The sequence below is a fragment of the Bufo gargarizans genome, chromosome 2 (assembly GCF_014858855.1).
Source record: "Bufo gargarizans isolate SCDJY-AF-19 chromosome 2, ASM1485885v1, whole genome shotgun sequence".
NCBI lineage: Eukaryota > Metazoa > Chordata > Amphibia > Anura > Bufonidae > Bufo > Bufo gargarizans.
This window is the reverse complement of record NC_058081.1, coordinates 210,948,441-210,964,113: the sequence shown is the minus strand read 5'-3', so window position 1 is coordinate 210,964,113 and position 15,673 is coordinate 210,948,441. Positions and strand designations below refer to the sequence as shown.

Genomic DNA, 15,673 nt, shown 5'->3' with positions numbered 1-15,673 from the left:
TGTCAGGAGGGAAGAGTTCCCTCCTGGCAATCACCTGCTTGCCAGCAGAGGAGTCCACTGCAATTACTTGCAGCGATCTCCTCCGCAGCATGGGGCAGAGAGATTGCTATGCCATAGCTCGTCACCATACTAAATAGTGGTTTGCCTGTGGAAGATCGTAAAATTTTTTTAACATGTCAAAAGATTTGGTTTGCCAGATGATCGCGCTCATTTGCTTGTTCATCAGAAACAGTATTACACTGCCAGATGATCACTAATGTGTGTTCATGCGAACACTCATTAGCGATTATCTGCCAAAAAAATTATAATCGGACAGTGTAATACAGGCTTTAGTTTTTTATATCTTGAATGAGTAATCAGTTCAGTCATCTCATGTCTTATTTTTGCACACAGAGCTTCCTCCCCTCTGGACATTGCATCCCACAAGATGACATCTAAGGGCCCATTCACACGTCCGCAAAATGGGTCTGCATCCGTTCCGCAATTTTGTGGAACAGGTGCGGACCTATTCATTTTCAATGTAGCCTGAATGTGCTGTCCGCGTCAGCGGATCCGCCAAAAAATAGAACATGTCCTATTCTTGTCCGCAATTGCGGACAAGAATGGGCATTTTATATGAGTGTGCCAGCGATGTGCGGTCCGCAAAATGCGGAACACACATTGCCAGTGTCCGTGTTTTGTGGCTCTGCAAAACACATACGGACATGTGAATGGACCCGCCCCTCTTTCTGTGTACCATTTCATATAAATGTATTTACAGGAGCTTTATAATTGAGGAAACCTATTTTCTAGCTAAACATTTTCTACTGTACACAAAGCACACCATTAAATGCTGCAGAAGGTATTTTGGATATCGTAAATCTGCTCTGAGTGCACAGACTATCGACTCCACAGCTGTGTTTATCCATGATAAACTGCATGCATGAAGAAAGGACGAAAGTTTAAGCAAAACTTCCAGCTTTAGTTTTCACAAAATAGACACGGTCACGTAGGAGCACTCGCATATAAAATTTTGAAATATGTAATTTGTATGAAAATATTTTTGAAGTGATATGGATCAAGTTATAAGCATATCATGTCAATTTTCAGACTAAAACATATAGTACATCACAAATAAGTGGCAAACATGAAAGTGTTAAGCCTTAGGCCTCATGCACACGACCGTTGTGTGTTTTTTGGTCTGCAAATTGCGGATCCGCAAAACACGGATGGCGTCCGTGTGCGTACCGCAATTTGCGGAACGGCGCGAAATAGCCATTAATATCATTGCCTAGTCTTGTCCGCAAAATGGACAAGAATAGGACAGGTTATATTTTTTTTTGCGGACCACGGAACGGAGCAACGGTTTCAGAAAGGACACAGAGTGCTGTCCGCATCTTTTGTGGCCCCAGTGAAGTGAATGGGTCCGCATCCAAGACGCAAATACTGCGGCTCGGATGCGGACCAAAACAACGGTCATGTGCATGAGGCCTTATTCACACGTTGTGTTTGGTTAGTGATTTCCATCAGCGATTGTGAGCTAAAACCAGGATTGGAGCCTCCACAGACATAAGGTATAAGGGAAAGATCTGCACCTGTTCTGTGTTTAGAGACGCACCTGGTTTTGGCTCACAATAACCGATGGAAATCACTGACCGAACACTGACGTGTGAGTAAGGCCTCATGCACACGACCGTTGTGTGCATCCGTGTCCGTTGTTCCGTTTTCCGTGATTTTCTGCGGACCCATTGACTTTCAATGGGTCCGTTGAAAACTCGGAAAATGCACCGTTTGTCATCTGCGTCCGTGATCCGTGTTTCCTGTCTGTCAAAAAAATATGACCTGTCCTATTTTTTTGACTGACAACGGTTCGCGGACCCATTCAAGTCAATGGGTCCGTGAAAAAACACGGATGCACACAAGATTTTCATCCGCGTCCGTGATCAGTGTCCATTTTTTTCCTATCATTTGTAAGGCAAACTTGACTTAGATTTTTTTCTCACTTTTCTGGTCTGGTCATCCTCCAAAAATCCAGGAAGACACACGGAAGAAAAAACGGACACGGATCACGGAACAACGGAACCCCGTTTTGCGGACCGTGAAAAATTACTGTTGTGTGCATGAGGCCTAAGGCATTATTGTGAATGAAGCAAGACAAAGGACAGCAACTATAGATGATCATCTATTATAGCTCTACAAAATGAGGGTATAAAAGGCACAAATTTTGTTTGCAAAAACACGTGACTTTTTAGGCTTTTTCCAGTACTTTTGTCACTTTCCCAAACAGTGAGCTGGGTGTGGGTGGGAGGATGCGGGCTGCAATGGCACCTCCGCCACCCAATTTTAGTTCTGGCACATGGACAGCAGAAGATTAATTTATACCTCTGCTTTTTATGACTTTATTGTTCACAGGTAAGGTCAGTGACTGACACAGAAGAGGTGTTATCAGTGATTGAGGACATTCTGTGTGTAAGAGTGTATACAGAGATAGCTGTCAGTCACTGATACCTGTACATGAGGGAGGTGTTATCAGTGAGTGATAGCATTCTCTGTATCAGTGTTTATACATAGATAGCTGTCAGTCACTGATACCTGTACATGGGGGAAGTGTTATTGGTAATTGATAGCATTCTCTGTGTAAGTGTGTATACATAGACACATTTATCTATTTCCCCCCTGCTATCAATGACTAATAACATCTCCCACGTGTTCATCTGAAGCCAGAAATAGCTGCTATTTAAATATATAAATTAATGGCTTTGCTGGATATTTTCCCACAAAAATTATAAGAAAAAATTGTGTTTTAACATATGCAAATGAGCACCTAGGAGCAACGGGGCCGTTGCCTTTACATCAAGAGGCTCAGCCCTTTCTACAACTGCCATGCCCTCTGCACTTTAATTGACAGGGTCAGCCAGTGAAAATATCACATCGGGCCCTGTGAAAGTACAGAGGGCACTGTAGTTGTAGAGACAGCAGAGCCTCTAGGTGTAATGGGAACGCCTCCTTTGCTCCTAGAGGCTCATTTGCATATATTAAGACATTTTTCTCAGCAATGCGGACACATAACATGGGACCAACATAGATGTCTTCAGCTGCCAAGTGCAGATGCACTAGGTCAGCCAATGTCATAGCTACAAATCTACTGACAGATGTCCTTACAGAAGAAGATAGCAATAAATGTGTCCATAGTCTATAAGTACTGTACCAAACAAGAGATTTATTGGCTGCAAGTTAACCAACAAAACTCAGATGCAATGAAATACATTGGCTATTAAACATCACCTTGTCCGAGAAGACGAAGCCCACAATGCCTGCAGACAGCTGCAGTAGAAACACCAATGTCAGACATATAGAGAACTGCAGGAGGAAGTCAATAAATAAACATTACTTAGAAATTACTATATGGGAAAAATGGGTAAAGTTAAAAGTATTCAGTTGGGCTAGGTTCACATCACCATTTAGTTTTCAGTTCTACTGATACATCAAATAAACAGAAGATAAAAAAAATAAAATAAAAAAAATTATATATATATATATATATATATATATATATATATATATATATACATACACACACATACACATACATATACAGTATATATATTTTGAGCACCCATTGAGCTTATTTTGCATCACATTACAATCTGCTACTAATATGTGCTACTATCTGGTTTTAAAGAGGACCTGTCACCACTCCTGAATGATTGTTTTAATAGCTCCATGCATTTCCCATGTAATAACAATTCTGGAGCATCTATTCTTATGTCTGTATGTTGTCCCATTCCTTTATTTCTATTAAAAGTTATGAATGAATTGCCAGCAGTCTGTAGTAAGGGTACAGACCGGTGGTAACCAGTTGGGGGGGGGTGTACCTCCACAGTCTGAAAATGGCAGCACTGATTGGATAGAGTGAGTCTGTGCAGGTGCACACCCCCAACTGGTTACCACCCCTCTGTACCCTTACTACAGACTGCTAGCAATTCATTCATAACTTCTAGTAGAAATAATAAAGGAATGGCACAACATACGGACAGAAGGATAGATGTTCCATAATTGGTATTACATGGGGGATGCATGTAGCTATTAAATCAGGCATGCCAGGAGAGGAGACGGGTCCTCTTTAACTGGCAGAAAAAAACATTCCCTTGCATGTCTCCTCTGGGTCATCCCTGATATGCAGGGTAGAAGCAATTTCAGAACATCACTAGGCTGATAATATAAATGAGGATCAGGCAGTGGGAGAGTGGTGGATGTACACATTGAAAATGGATCACTCTTCAACTGCTCATTTTAAATGCATGTAAATGACAAATATTGGTGATTATTTCATGACCTGTACAGTAAATATAATATTTACTGGTGTTAAAATCTCTTTCAGAGGAGCCGCTTATGCAAATCACAAACATCTAGCGTTTCTTTTAAGGAAAAAGGTAAATGACCTGTACCTAATGTAATGAGAAATACATTTTACTGTATATATTTTTATTTCTTTCATGAACCATAAAAAATCTAGAAAAGGCAGCCATGTTATCTGTTTTCACTGACAGGAGGCAGACCTTAGAGAGCACCTGTCATTAGGATTAACCCTATTAAACCAGGCATACTGCCTGACACAGCTGAACATGTTGAGTTCAATGTTATCTTCCTGCAATCAATGTCCATTGATGAGAAATCCTAACATTTATTAATATGCTAATGTGGTGCTTGGTGCACCAAGGGGCAGGCCTAGCCCCATGGAACACCGCCTCACCTTCTCTTCTCCCCCGTTTCTACTCCCGAAGTGATTGACGGGACCAGGAATCCGCACTGCTCCGATGCCTGACCCCGAAATCTCACTCTTGTGCCAGTTGGGGCATGTGCAGTCGATCTTGCTCAGCTGCCTCCACTCCGAGATCTGAACTGCGCATGTGCCAATTGTAATCTTGCTGGCACATGTGCAAAACTTTAGGGCCAGGCACTGGAGCAGGGAGGATGCCTGGACCTGTGAATCAGTTTGGGAAGTAGCAACAGGGGAGAGGAAGAGGTGAAGTTGCATTCCAAGGGACTAGGCCTGGGGTGGACCAGCCAACTGCAGAAAGGAAGGTGGTGTTGACCTCAGGGTTGATCATGGTGACAGATGCTCTTTTATAACAAAGGTTACAGAAGAATCAGAGATACTGAGATAGAGAAGTATAGAGAAAATATTACACGTTACACAACAATGTGTGGTGATCATTTCTTTTCATAGGGAGCTTTTTTTTTTTTTTTTTTTATGAATGTAAAACTCCAGGTCAATGTAACCCACCGCTTGCAAAAGGCAGATGTTTTCCCGTAGAGACCCAATGCATCCACAAAATGTAATAAGGAACATTAAAACGCCAGCCGCTATAAGGAGTACTGCAGGGTCCACAGCAAGACATGCCATAGCAGCCTCTGTTGAGGATTTACAATACAGTATTAGCATTGGAGCAGCAAGGCAATCACACCAGCTTCATATTCAGTGCAAGCTACTGCTATAACATCAACTACTCGGACACTAAAATGTAAGAAAAACATGCATTCTTTAATAATCTTAGTGTGGCTTAGTGTGACGCCATATGGGTGCACATGTGAAAATTATTAAGAGACTGAATGAGTTTGATGTATTGTGAATATACTGTATGTCTTTAGTCAGTACAAAGTAGAGGAAGCAGAAAGTTTTTCGGAATGACTGACAGACAGGGTTCCCTTCCATTATTAGTGGTTGTGCTCCAATAGCTAGTCTCACGTATTGTATACTTGATGTCAGTGGTGCTGTAGCTAGTTTTCTATGTACTAGATATGTGCATTCTAGTCCTCACATTTAGAATGGAAGCATAGCCCGCTTACCTGCATGTTTCATCAGTCGCGCATAGACTCCAACACCCACCATCACTATGGATATCACCTTGAAATAGAGTAATGAAAAATATATCAGTGCAGTCACCTCATGTTACCCCCCAAGAGTGTAGTACCTAGTGTTGGGCAATATACACCCAGAACAGCTGATTGGTGGGGCTGCAGAGTGTAGTACCTAGTGTTGGGCAATATACACACAGAACAGCTGATTGGTGCGGCTGCAGAGTGTAGTACATAGTGTTGGGCACTATACACACACAGAACAGCTGATTGGTGCGGCTGCAGAGTGTAGTACCTAGTGTTGGGCAATATACACACAGAACAGCTGATTGGTGGGGCTGCAGAGTGTAGTACCTAGTGTTGGGCACTATACACACAGAACAGCTGATTGGTGGGGCTGCAGAGTGTAGTACCTAGTGTTGGGCAATATACACACAGAACAGCTGATTGGTGGGGCTGCAGAGTGTAGTACCTAGTGTTGGGCAAATATACACACAGAACAGCTGATTGGTGGGGCTGCAGAGTGTAGTACCTAGTGTTGGGCAATATACACACAGAACAGCTGATTGGTGGGGCTGCAGAGTGTAGTACTAGTGTTGGGCAATATACACACAGAACAGCTGATTGGTGGGGCTGCAGAGTGTAGTACCTAGTGTTGGGCAATATACACACAGAACAGCTGATTGGGCGGGGCTGCAGAGTGTAGTACCTAGTGTTGGGCAATATACACACAGAACAGCTGATTGGTGCAGGCTGCAGAGTGTAGTACCTAGTGTTGGGCAATATACACACAGAACAGCTGATTGGTGGGGCTGCAGAGTGTAGTACCTAGTGTTGGGCACTATACACACAGAACAGCTGATTGGTGGGGCTGCAGAGTGTAGTACCTAGTGTTGGGCAATATACACACAGAACAGCTGATTGGTGGGGCTGCAGAGTGTAGTACCTAGTGTTGGGCACTATACACACAGAACAGCTGATTGGTGGGGCTGCAGAGTGTAGTACCTAGTGTTGGGCAATATACACACAGAACAGCTGATTGGTGGGGCTGCAGAGTGTAGTACATAGTGTTGGGCACTATACACACAGAACAGCTGATTGGTGCGGCTGCAGAGTGTAGTACCCAGTGTTGGGCACTATACACACAGAACAGCTGATTGGTGGGGCTGCAGAGTGTAGTACCTAGTGTTGGGCACTATACACACAGAACAGCTGATTGGTGGGGCTGCAGAGTGTAGTACCTAGTGTTGGGCACTATACACACAGAACAGCTGATTGGTGGGGCTGCAGAGTGTAGTACCTAGTGTTGGGCACTATACACACAGAACAGCTGATTGGTGGGGCTGCGGGGCTGCAGAGTGTAGTACCTAGTGTGGGCAATATACACACAGAACAGCTGATGGTGGGGCTGCAGAGTGTAGTACCTAGTGTTGGGCAATATACACACTAGAACAGCTGATTGGTGGGGCTGAAGAGTGTAGTACCTAGTGTTGGGCAATATACACACAGAACAGCTGATTGGTGGGGCTGCAGAGTGTAGTACCTAGTGTTGGGCACTATACACACTATACACACAGAACAGCTGATTGGTGGGGCTGCAGAGTGTAGTACCTAGTGTGGGCAATATACACACAGAACAGCTGATTGGTGGGGCTGCAGAGTGTAGTACTAGTGTGGGCAATATACACACAGAACAGCTGATTGGTGGGGCTGCAGAGTGTAGTACCTAGTGTTGGGCAATTACACACAGAACAGCTGATTGGTGGGCTGCAGAGTGTAGTACCTAGTGTTGGGCACTATACACACAGAACAGCTGATTGGTGGGGCTGCAGAGTGTAGTACCTAGTGTTGGGCAATATACACACAGAACAGCTGATTGGTGGGGCGCAGAGTGTAGTACCTAGTGTTGGGCACTATACACACAGAACAGCTGATTGGTGGGGCTGCAGAGTGTAGTACCCAGTGTTGGGCACTATACACACAGAACAGCTGATTGGTGGGGCTGCAGAGTGTAGTACCTAGTGTTGGGCACTATACACACAGAACAGCTGATTGGTGGGGCTGCAGAGTGTAGTACCTAGTGTTGGGCACTATACACACAGAACAGCTGATTGGTGGGGCTGCAGAGTGTAGTACCTAGTGTTGGGCACTATACACACAGAACAGCTGATTGGTGGGGCTGCAGAGTGTAGTACCTAGTGTTGGGCACTATACACACAGAACAGCTGATTGGTGGGGCTGCAGAGTGTAGTACCTAGTGTTGGGCACTATACACACAGAACAGCTCAGCTGATTGGTGCGGCTGCAGAGTGTAGTACATAGTGTTGGGCACTATACACACAGAACAGCTGATTGGTGGGGCTGCAGAGTGTAGTACCTAGTGTTGGGCACTATACACACAGAACAGCTGATTGGTGGGGCTGCAGAGTGTAGTACCTAGTGTTGGGCACTATACACACAGAACAGCTGATTGGTGGGGCTGCAGAGTGTAGTACCCTAGTGTTGGGCACTATACACACAGAACAGCTGATTGGTGGGGCTGCAGAGTGTAGTACCTAGTGTTGGGCACTATACACACAGAACAGCTGATTGGTGGGGCTGCAGAGTGTAGTACCTAGTGTTGGGCACTATACACACAGAACAGCTGATTGGTGGGGCTGCAGAGTGTAGTACCTAGTGTTGGGCACTATACACACAGAACAGCTGATTGGTGGGGCTGCAGAGTGTAGTACCTAGTGTTGGGCACTATACACACAGAACAGCTGATTGGTGGGGCTGCAGAGTGTAGTACCTAGTGTTGGGCACTATACACACAGAACAGCTGATTGGTGGGGCTGCAGAGTGTAGTACCTAGTGTTGGGCACTATACACCCAGAACAGCTGATTGGTGCGGCTGCAGAGTGTAGTACATAGTGTTGGGCACTATACACACACAGAAAAGCTGATTGGTGGGGCTGCAGAGTGTAGTACCTAGTGTTGGGCACTATACACACAGAACAGCTGATTGGTGGGGCTGCAGAGTGTAGTACCTAGTGTTGGGCACTATACACACAGAACAGCTGATTGGTGCAGCTGCAGAGTGTAGTACCTAGTGTTGGGCACTATACACACACAGAACAGCTGATTGGTGGGGCTGCAGAGTGTAGTACCTAGTGTTGGGCACTATACACACAGAACAGCTGATTGGTGCGGCTGCAGAGTGTAGTACCCAGTGTTGGGCACTATACACACAGAACAGCTGATTGGTGGGGCTGCAGAGTGTAGTACATAGTGTTGGGCAATATACTGGTATATGTGATATACTGCAGTATTCATTTTTTTTATTTAAAGAAGGTAGGGGTGCAGAGTGTCGGACCTAGTGTTGGGCAATATACTGGTATATGTGATATACCGTGACATTAATTTTTTTATTTAAAGGGGTTGTCTCACTTTAGCACGTGCCATTTCTTTTTTAAACTCGTTTTATTGAGAATAACAACCAAAATTGGTACAGTTATACATATGTCAGTATCTTGAATTACAAATTATCGTATATTCATACATTGCCATAAATTTGTACAGTGCAAACGGAGCGCAATGCAATCCAATTACGATGACATTAAAGCAGGTAAAACAAAGCACGTGACGTCACTTAGCAAATTATGTTTACCATTCTACCCCTCCCACCCAACATGCATCATGACATACTTAAGCACGCAATTCTATGCATTTCGTACTGAGTACATGTGAGAAGGCACAGCTGTAATTGGTGAAGAGCACCAAGATCCCCACACCCTCTCAAATTTCTGAGGACATTTCCTATTCCCATACATCACTTTTTCATAGGGCAAAACTTGGTTCACCAGGGCCTTCCATTGGCCTATTGTCGGCGGTCTGTCCGCCATCCACCGCAAAGCTATAGCTTTCCGTGCCAAGAATAGAGACTCTTTTAAGAAAGTGCAAACATACAGGGAGCGGGCATCATTATCCACTATCCCTAGGAGGCAAATTTTAGGACAACAGGGAATCACCTCTGTGATCAAAGTGGACAAAGTATCCACTACTTTCTTCCAGAAGGGTTTCACATACCGGCAGTCCCAGATAAGATGCCAGAAATCCGCATTATCTTGGGCGCACCTGTGGCATCTCGTGTGGTCAAGCCTACCCATTTTGTACAATCTGGTGGGTGTTAAATAACTCCTGTGGAGAATGAATAGCTGAGTGAGCCTGTTGTTAAGAGAGGGTGACACAGTCGATGGCGCACACAAAGCCTCAGCCCATTCCTCATCACTAAGCTGTGGCACCCTCTCCTTCCACCTAGTCTCCACCAACAGGGGTTTGGAGCGAATTTTCAAATCTAAAAGATGTGTGTACAAGGTCGAAATCATCCCCTTAGGCCCCTGTGTTCTAAGTATAGCACGTGCCATTTCTCATGTAGAGAAAGGTAATACAAGGCACTTACTAATATATTGAGATTGTCCATATTGCCTCCTGGTGGCCGGGACTGTGGGAGCACACATAGGCTAGTGCCTACCACCGCTAAGAACGACCACGACTTAGGGATTGCAGGGTGGTCTGTAACCATGGAAACGAGCAGTGCATAATGTGATGGAAAAAATGTATCCAGCCAGCAAAGCAAGCAATATGGACAATCACAGTACATTAGTAAGTTGCTTGTATTAACTTTCTCTACATAAGCAATGTTATTTGCTGAAGTGATACAACCCCTTTAAAGAAGTTCTCAAATTTGTTTTGTTTTTTTATCATGCTTGGTAAGCTGTGAGTAAAGCTTTCTCAAACAGCTGATCACTAGGGGTGCCAGGAGTTGGAGCCCCATCAGTCTCATATTGATGATCTATCCTGAGGATGGGTCATCAATATGAAAATCCTGGAGAACCTCTTAAATTTATCAGGTCATGATCTATAGTAAAGCAGAATCCTGTTCTTTAAGAGCAGCCACATAGGCCACAGACACTCACTGACTTCTATGGGAGGTAGAGGGAGAGCTTATGCTCTGATACCTGTGGAGATGTCAGGAAGGAGCAGATAAGGCTACTTTCACACTAGCGTTCGGGTTTCCGTTCGTGAGCTCCGTTTGAAGGAGCTCACGAGCGGACCCGAACGCTTCCGTCCAGCCCTGATGCAGTCTGAATGGAGGCGGATCCGCTCAGACTGCATCAGTCTGGCGGCGTTCAGCCTCCGCTCCGCTCGCCTCCGCACGGACAGGCGGACAGCTGAACGCTGCTTGCAGCGTTCGGGTGTCCGCCTGGCCGTTCGGAGGCGTGCGGATCCGTGCGGATCCGTCCAGACTTTCAATGTAAGTCAATGGGGACGGATCCGTTTGAAGATGCCACAATGTGGCTCAATCTTCAAGCGGATCCGTCCCCCATTGACTTTACATTGAAAGTCTGGACGGATCCGTCCCAGGCTATTTTCACACTTAGCTTTTTTTTGCTAATATAATGCAGACGGATCCGTTCTGAACGGAGCCTCCGTCTGCATTATTATGAGCGGATCCGTTCAGAACGGATCCGCCCGAACGCTAGTGTGAAAGTAGCCTAAGCTGTAATTAGGGCAATTCGATTCATTCGTCAGAGTGTTGTTTTCTTCAGGAGCCTGGTATAAGTTTTGGTTTTCCCTCGTTTGGTTACTATAATGTAACACCAGGTAAACAGGTGTGTGTGGTGTAGTAACCAGTTTTTCAACAGTTGCACACTTTTTACTAGAGACATTTACAAATAGATTCACACACTGGTAACACAATTGTCCTTCACTGACTTTTATAGGCATGTATATCAGCTTGTTGGCAGATTACAGCAGCTCGGTGAGGCATCTACTGCCCCAAAGCACCAGCAAAGCTGCAAATCATTAGTCAGGCAGTAAAAACTCAGCGCTGGTCGCTCGCATACTGTACCTTTAGCATGTCCTAGACTGAAACCTCTATAACCACCAAGGTTAATTAGAACTCAGCCCATGGGCACAGATGTCTCTGGGGATAATGTGTTGTTGTACGTTACAGTCTAGAGAACAGCATTCCTCATTCTGTATGAAAGGTAAGTCCAGTGTATTAACCTGTGAGCAAGGTCATAACTATGTCTAATATTTATATAAGACATCTTTATGAAGCATTGTCACTCCTAGAAGCCAGTGTCCTGCAGGGACCACAGCAAGTACAAGTCTCCTAAACATCTATGTCCATGAGTGTTATCAGGTAGTACATGGGTTTTTTGACTCCTAGTCATTAAAGGGTTTCTGTCATGAGAAATAACGTTATGTAGGTGACTGACATTAGCGATCTGCTACTGTCAGCAGTACATGACTGTGCTTTATAACTCCTGCCTGCCGCCGTTCCTTCAAAATAAAGACTTTTATAATATGCTAATGAGCCTCTAGGTGCTACTGGGGCGCTGCTGCAGCACCTAGAGGCTCTGCCTTCTCACCCTTTGGCACACCTATGTAGAGTTGATTGACGCTCGAGTTCTCCTCAGTGTCCCGTAAATCCTGCGCCGTCCTGTTTAGTATTCGGCGCAGGCGCAGTGAGTGAAAGACGCGCTCCTGCTGCCAGCTTCCTTCCTTCGGTGCATTCTATGGTAAGAGTGAATTATCCCCCATCCACAGTATAGGGGATAAATATTAGATTTGTGGGAGTCTGAACGAACGCACCCCCATGATCATAAGAATGGGGGCCCTGTACCCCCAGAGCTGCTGGTTGACCAAGTACACTGCTGCTCCATTCATTCTCTATGGGATAACAGAAAACAGATTCTTCTTAATGGAACACCCCATTAAGGGGGTTATCCCATGATAAATGTAAAAAATGAAAATCAGACATCATCTAGTATAGGGATGCTCAACCTGCGGTCCTTCCAGTTGTTGTAAAACTACAACTCCCATCATGCCCTGCTGTAGGCTAATAGCTGTGGGTTGGCCGGGTATGCTGGAAGTTGTAGTTTTGCAACAGCTGGAGGACCGCAGGTTGGGCATCTTCAAAGTTGTGGGCATGTTCTGTAAATTAAATGATGCAAATCCTCAAACAATCCATGTTAGGCCGAATGCACACGGCCGTGTTCCGCGGTCGTGAGCAGTCCATGGTATGCCGACCTAGATTTCTGCTGACAGCAGGAGCGCATGGCGTCACTGGTTGCTATGACGCTGTGCGCTTCATGCCGCCGCTGCACTACAGTAATACACTCGTATAGATCATACGAGTGTATTACTGTAGTGCAGCGGCGGCATAAAGCGCATATAGGAACCAATGACGCCGTGCGCTCCTGCTGTCAGCAGGAATCCAGGCCGGCATACCACAGACCGCTCACGGCTGCGGAACACGGCCGTGTGCATTCGGCCTTAATTAAAGGTTGTGAGGCACCAAAATACGAAAAAAGTCAAGGGGGGTGACTACTTTTGCAAGGAACTGTATATGTGGCAGGCACACACTACTATAGATGTATATGTGGCAGGCACACACTACTATGGATGTACAGTGGGGCAAAAAAGTATTTAGTCACCCACCAGTTGTGCAAGTTCTCCCACTTAAAAAAGATGAGAGGCCTGTAATTTTCATCATAGGTACACTTCACCTATGACAGAAAATCAGGATTTCTAATGAATTAATTGGTAAATTCCTCGGTAAAATAAGTACCGTATTTGGCCACCTACAAGCATTTCTGGCTTTCACAGACCTGTAACTTATTCTTTAAGAGGCTCCTCTGTTACCCACTCGTTACCTGTATTAATGGCACCCGTTTGAACTTGTTATTAGTATAAAAGACACCTATCCACAGCATCAAACAGTCACACTCCAAACTCCACTGCAACGGATCCTACAGATCCTGGCGTCACCGTTTCTCACACCACCCTTGTTTTGTGGATTAGGAGGTACCCTCTACCCCTCTCAACTTCATCTTGGAAGAGATGTCTCCTGACCAAGATTTCATCCAAAGTGCCCTCCGGGCAGCATTGGACAAGGCCGCGTCCTTGGCTAAAAATCTAATTGTCTCTGCGGAGGCGTCCGCTAGGAAACCTGTGGCGGATTTTAACAAGGGAATAGAATCTAGTAGGGATCGACCGATATTGATTTTTTAGGGCCGATACCGATAATTTGTGAACTTTCAGGCCGATAGCCGATAATTTATACCGATATTCTGGGAATTTTCATTTTTGAAAAAAAAATAAAAAATTCCCATAAATCTGCTGAAAATTAATGTTTATTGTTAATGTGTATTTATTTTTTTTGTAAATCTTTCTATTTCATTTATATTTAATATTTTGGTGTTTTTATTTTTATTTGTAACTTTTATATTTTTTTTTACTAACTTTTAGCCCCCTTAGGGACTAGAACCCTCGTCCTATTCACCCTGATAGAGCTCTATCAGGGTGAATAGGAGCTCACACTGTCCCTGCTGCTGTGTGCTTTGTGCACACAGCAGCATGGAGCTTACCATGGCATCCAGGGCTTCAATAGCGTCCTGGCTGCCATGGTAACCGATCGGAGCCCCAGCATTACACTGCTGGGGCTCCGATCGGAGGAGCAGGGGAGAGGGGATCCTGTGAAGGGGCGCACTGTGCCACCAATGTTTTTAGTACTGGGGTGGGGGGGCCCTATGCGCCACCACTGCTTAATACTGGGGGGGCTTGGGGGGGAGGGGGGCGCACTGCGCCACCGATGCTTAATACTGGGGGGCTTGGGGGGGCACACTGCGCCACCAATGAAGCTTAATCTCTCATTTATTCATATACAGGAGGCGGGAGCTGGCTGCAGGATCACATAGCCGGCTCCCGACCTCTATGAGCAGTAGCTGCGATCCGCGGCACCTGAGGAGTTAACTACCGCAGATCGCAGCTACAGCTCATAGAGGCCGGGAGCCGGCTATGTGATTGTGCAGCCAGCTCCCGCCTCCTCTATATGAATAAATGAGAGATTAAGCTTCATTGGTGGCGCAGTGGCCATAGCTCCTCCCCTCTTGTCCCCTGTCCTTTCATTGGCGGCAGCGGCACAGGGGGAGGAGACACTGCTCCTTCTCCCCTGTGCTGCTGCTGAGGGAACACTGAGAGCGCTGTCAGCAGCGCGATCTGTGTTCTCCATACGTTATCGGAATATCTGCAAAATAAATGCCGATACCGATGGCGTTCAAAATCCTGAATATCGGCCGATAATATCGGTAAATCCGATAATCGGTCGATCCCTAGAATCTAGTATCTGTTCCCTGGACGTCTTGTTAATTAGATGATTTGCCGATACCGATAGCGTTCAAAATCCTGAATATCGGCCGATAATATCGGTAAATCCGATAATCGGTCGATCCCTAGAATCTAGTATCTGTTCCCTGGACGTCTTGTTAATTAGATGATTTTCTAATTTATTCAGCCACAGGTACATAGATCTGGCGACAGAAGTAGCGGCTATGTTGGTCTTAACACTAAACATAGCTGCCTCCCAGGATTTTTTTTAATAAACTGTCAGCCTTCCTTTCCATGGTGTCCCTTAACTGACAGGAGTCCTCGAATGGTAGCAAGGTTTTCTGACTGACCTTGGCCACCTGGATGTCAATTCTGGGGATTTCGTCAAAAATCTTAGAGTTTGATGGGTCAAATACAAGGCGGTTCCTGAATTCCTTGGAAATTCCTAGTTTCTTTTCTAGATGGGCCCATTCATCCATCACCATCTCCTTAAAGGGGTTGTCCCACTTGATTAAATAGGGTTACATTAAATCATTGCCCCCCACTGAACATTTCTTCTAATACATGTCATAAAAAAAACCATAGCATTCAGCCTAAAAACGCTCCTTTTACTCCCCTTTGTTTGTGCTGGTATCCCATGGATACGGCCGCATCTCGCTGGCCACATCCATGCCGC

At 45.3% G+C, this 15,673-nt stretch overlaps 1 protein-coding gene across 1 annotated transcript in view; it reads right to left on the bottom strand.

Annotated features, from left to right (window-relative positions):
- TSPAN33 (tetraspanin 33) overlaps window positions 1-15,673 on the bottom strand; it is a 47,633-nt gene that overhangs the window by 14,162 nt on the left and 17,798 nt on the right. The window contains exons 2-4 of the mRNA XM_044283430.1: window positions 5,830-5,887; window positions 5,267-5,394; window positions 3,265-3,339 (exon numbers count right to left, since the gene is read on the bottom strand). Coding sequence (XP_044139365.1) covers window positions 3,265-3,339; window positions 5,267-5,394; window positions 5,830-5,887 — 261 coding nt within the window. The remainder of the gene's footprint in view (window positions 1-3,264; window positions 3,340-5,266; window positions 5,395-5,829; window positions 5,888-15,673) is intronic.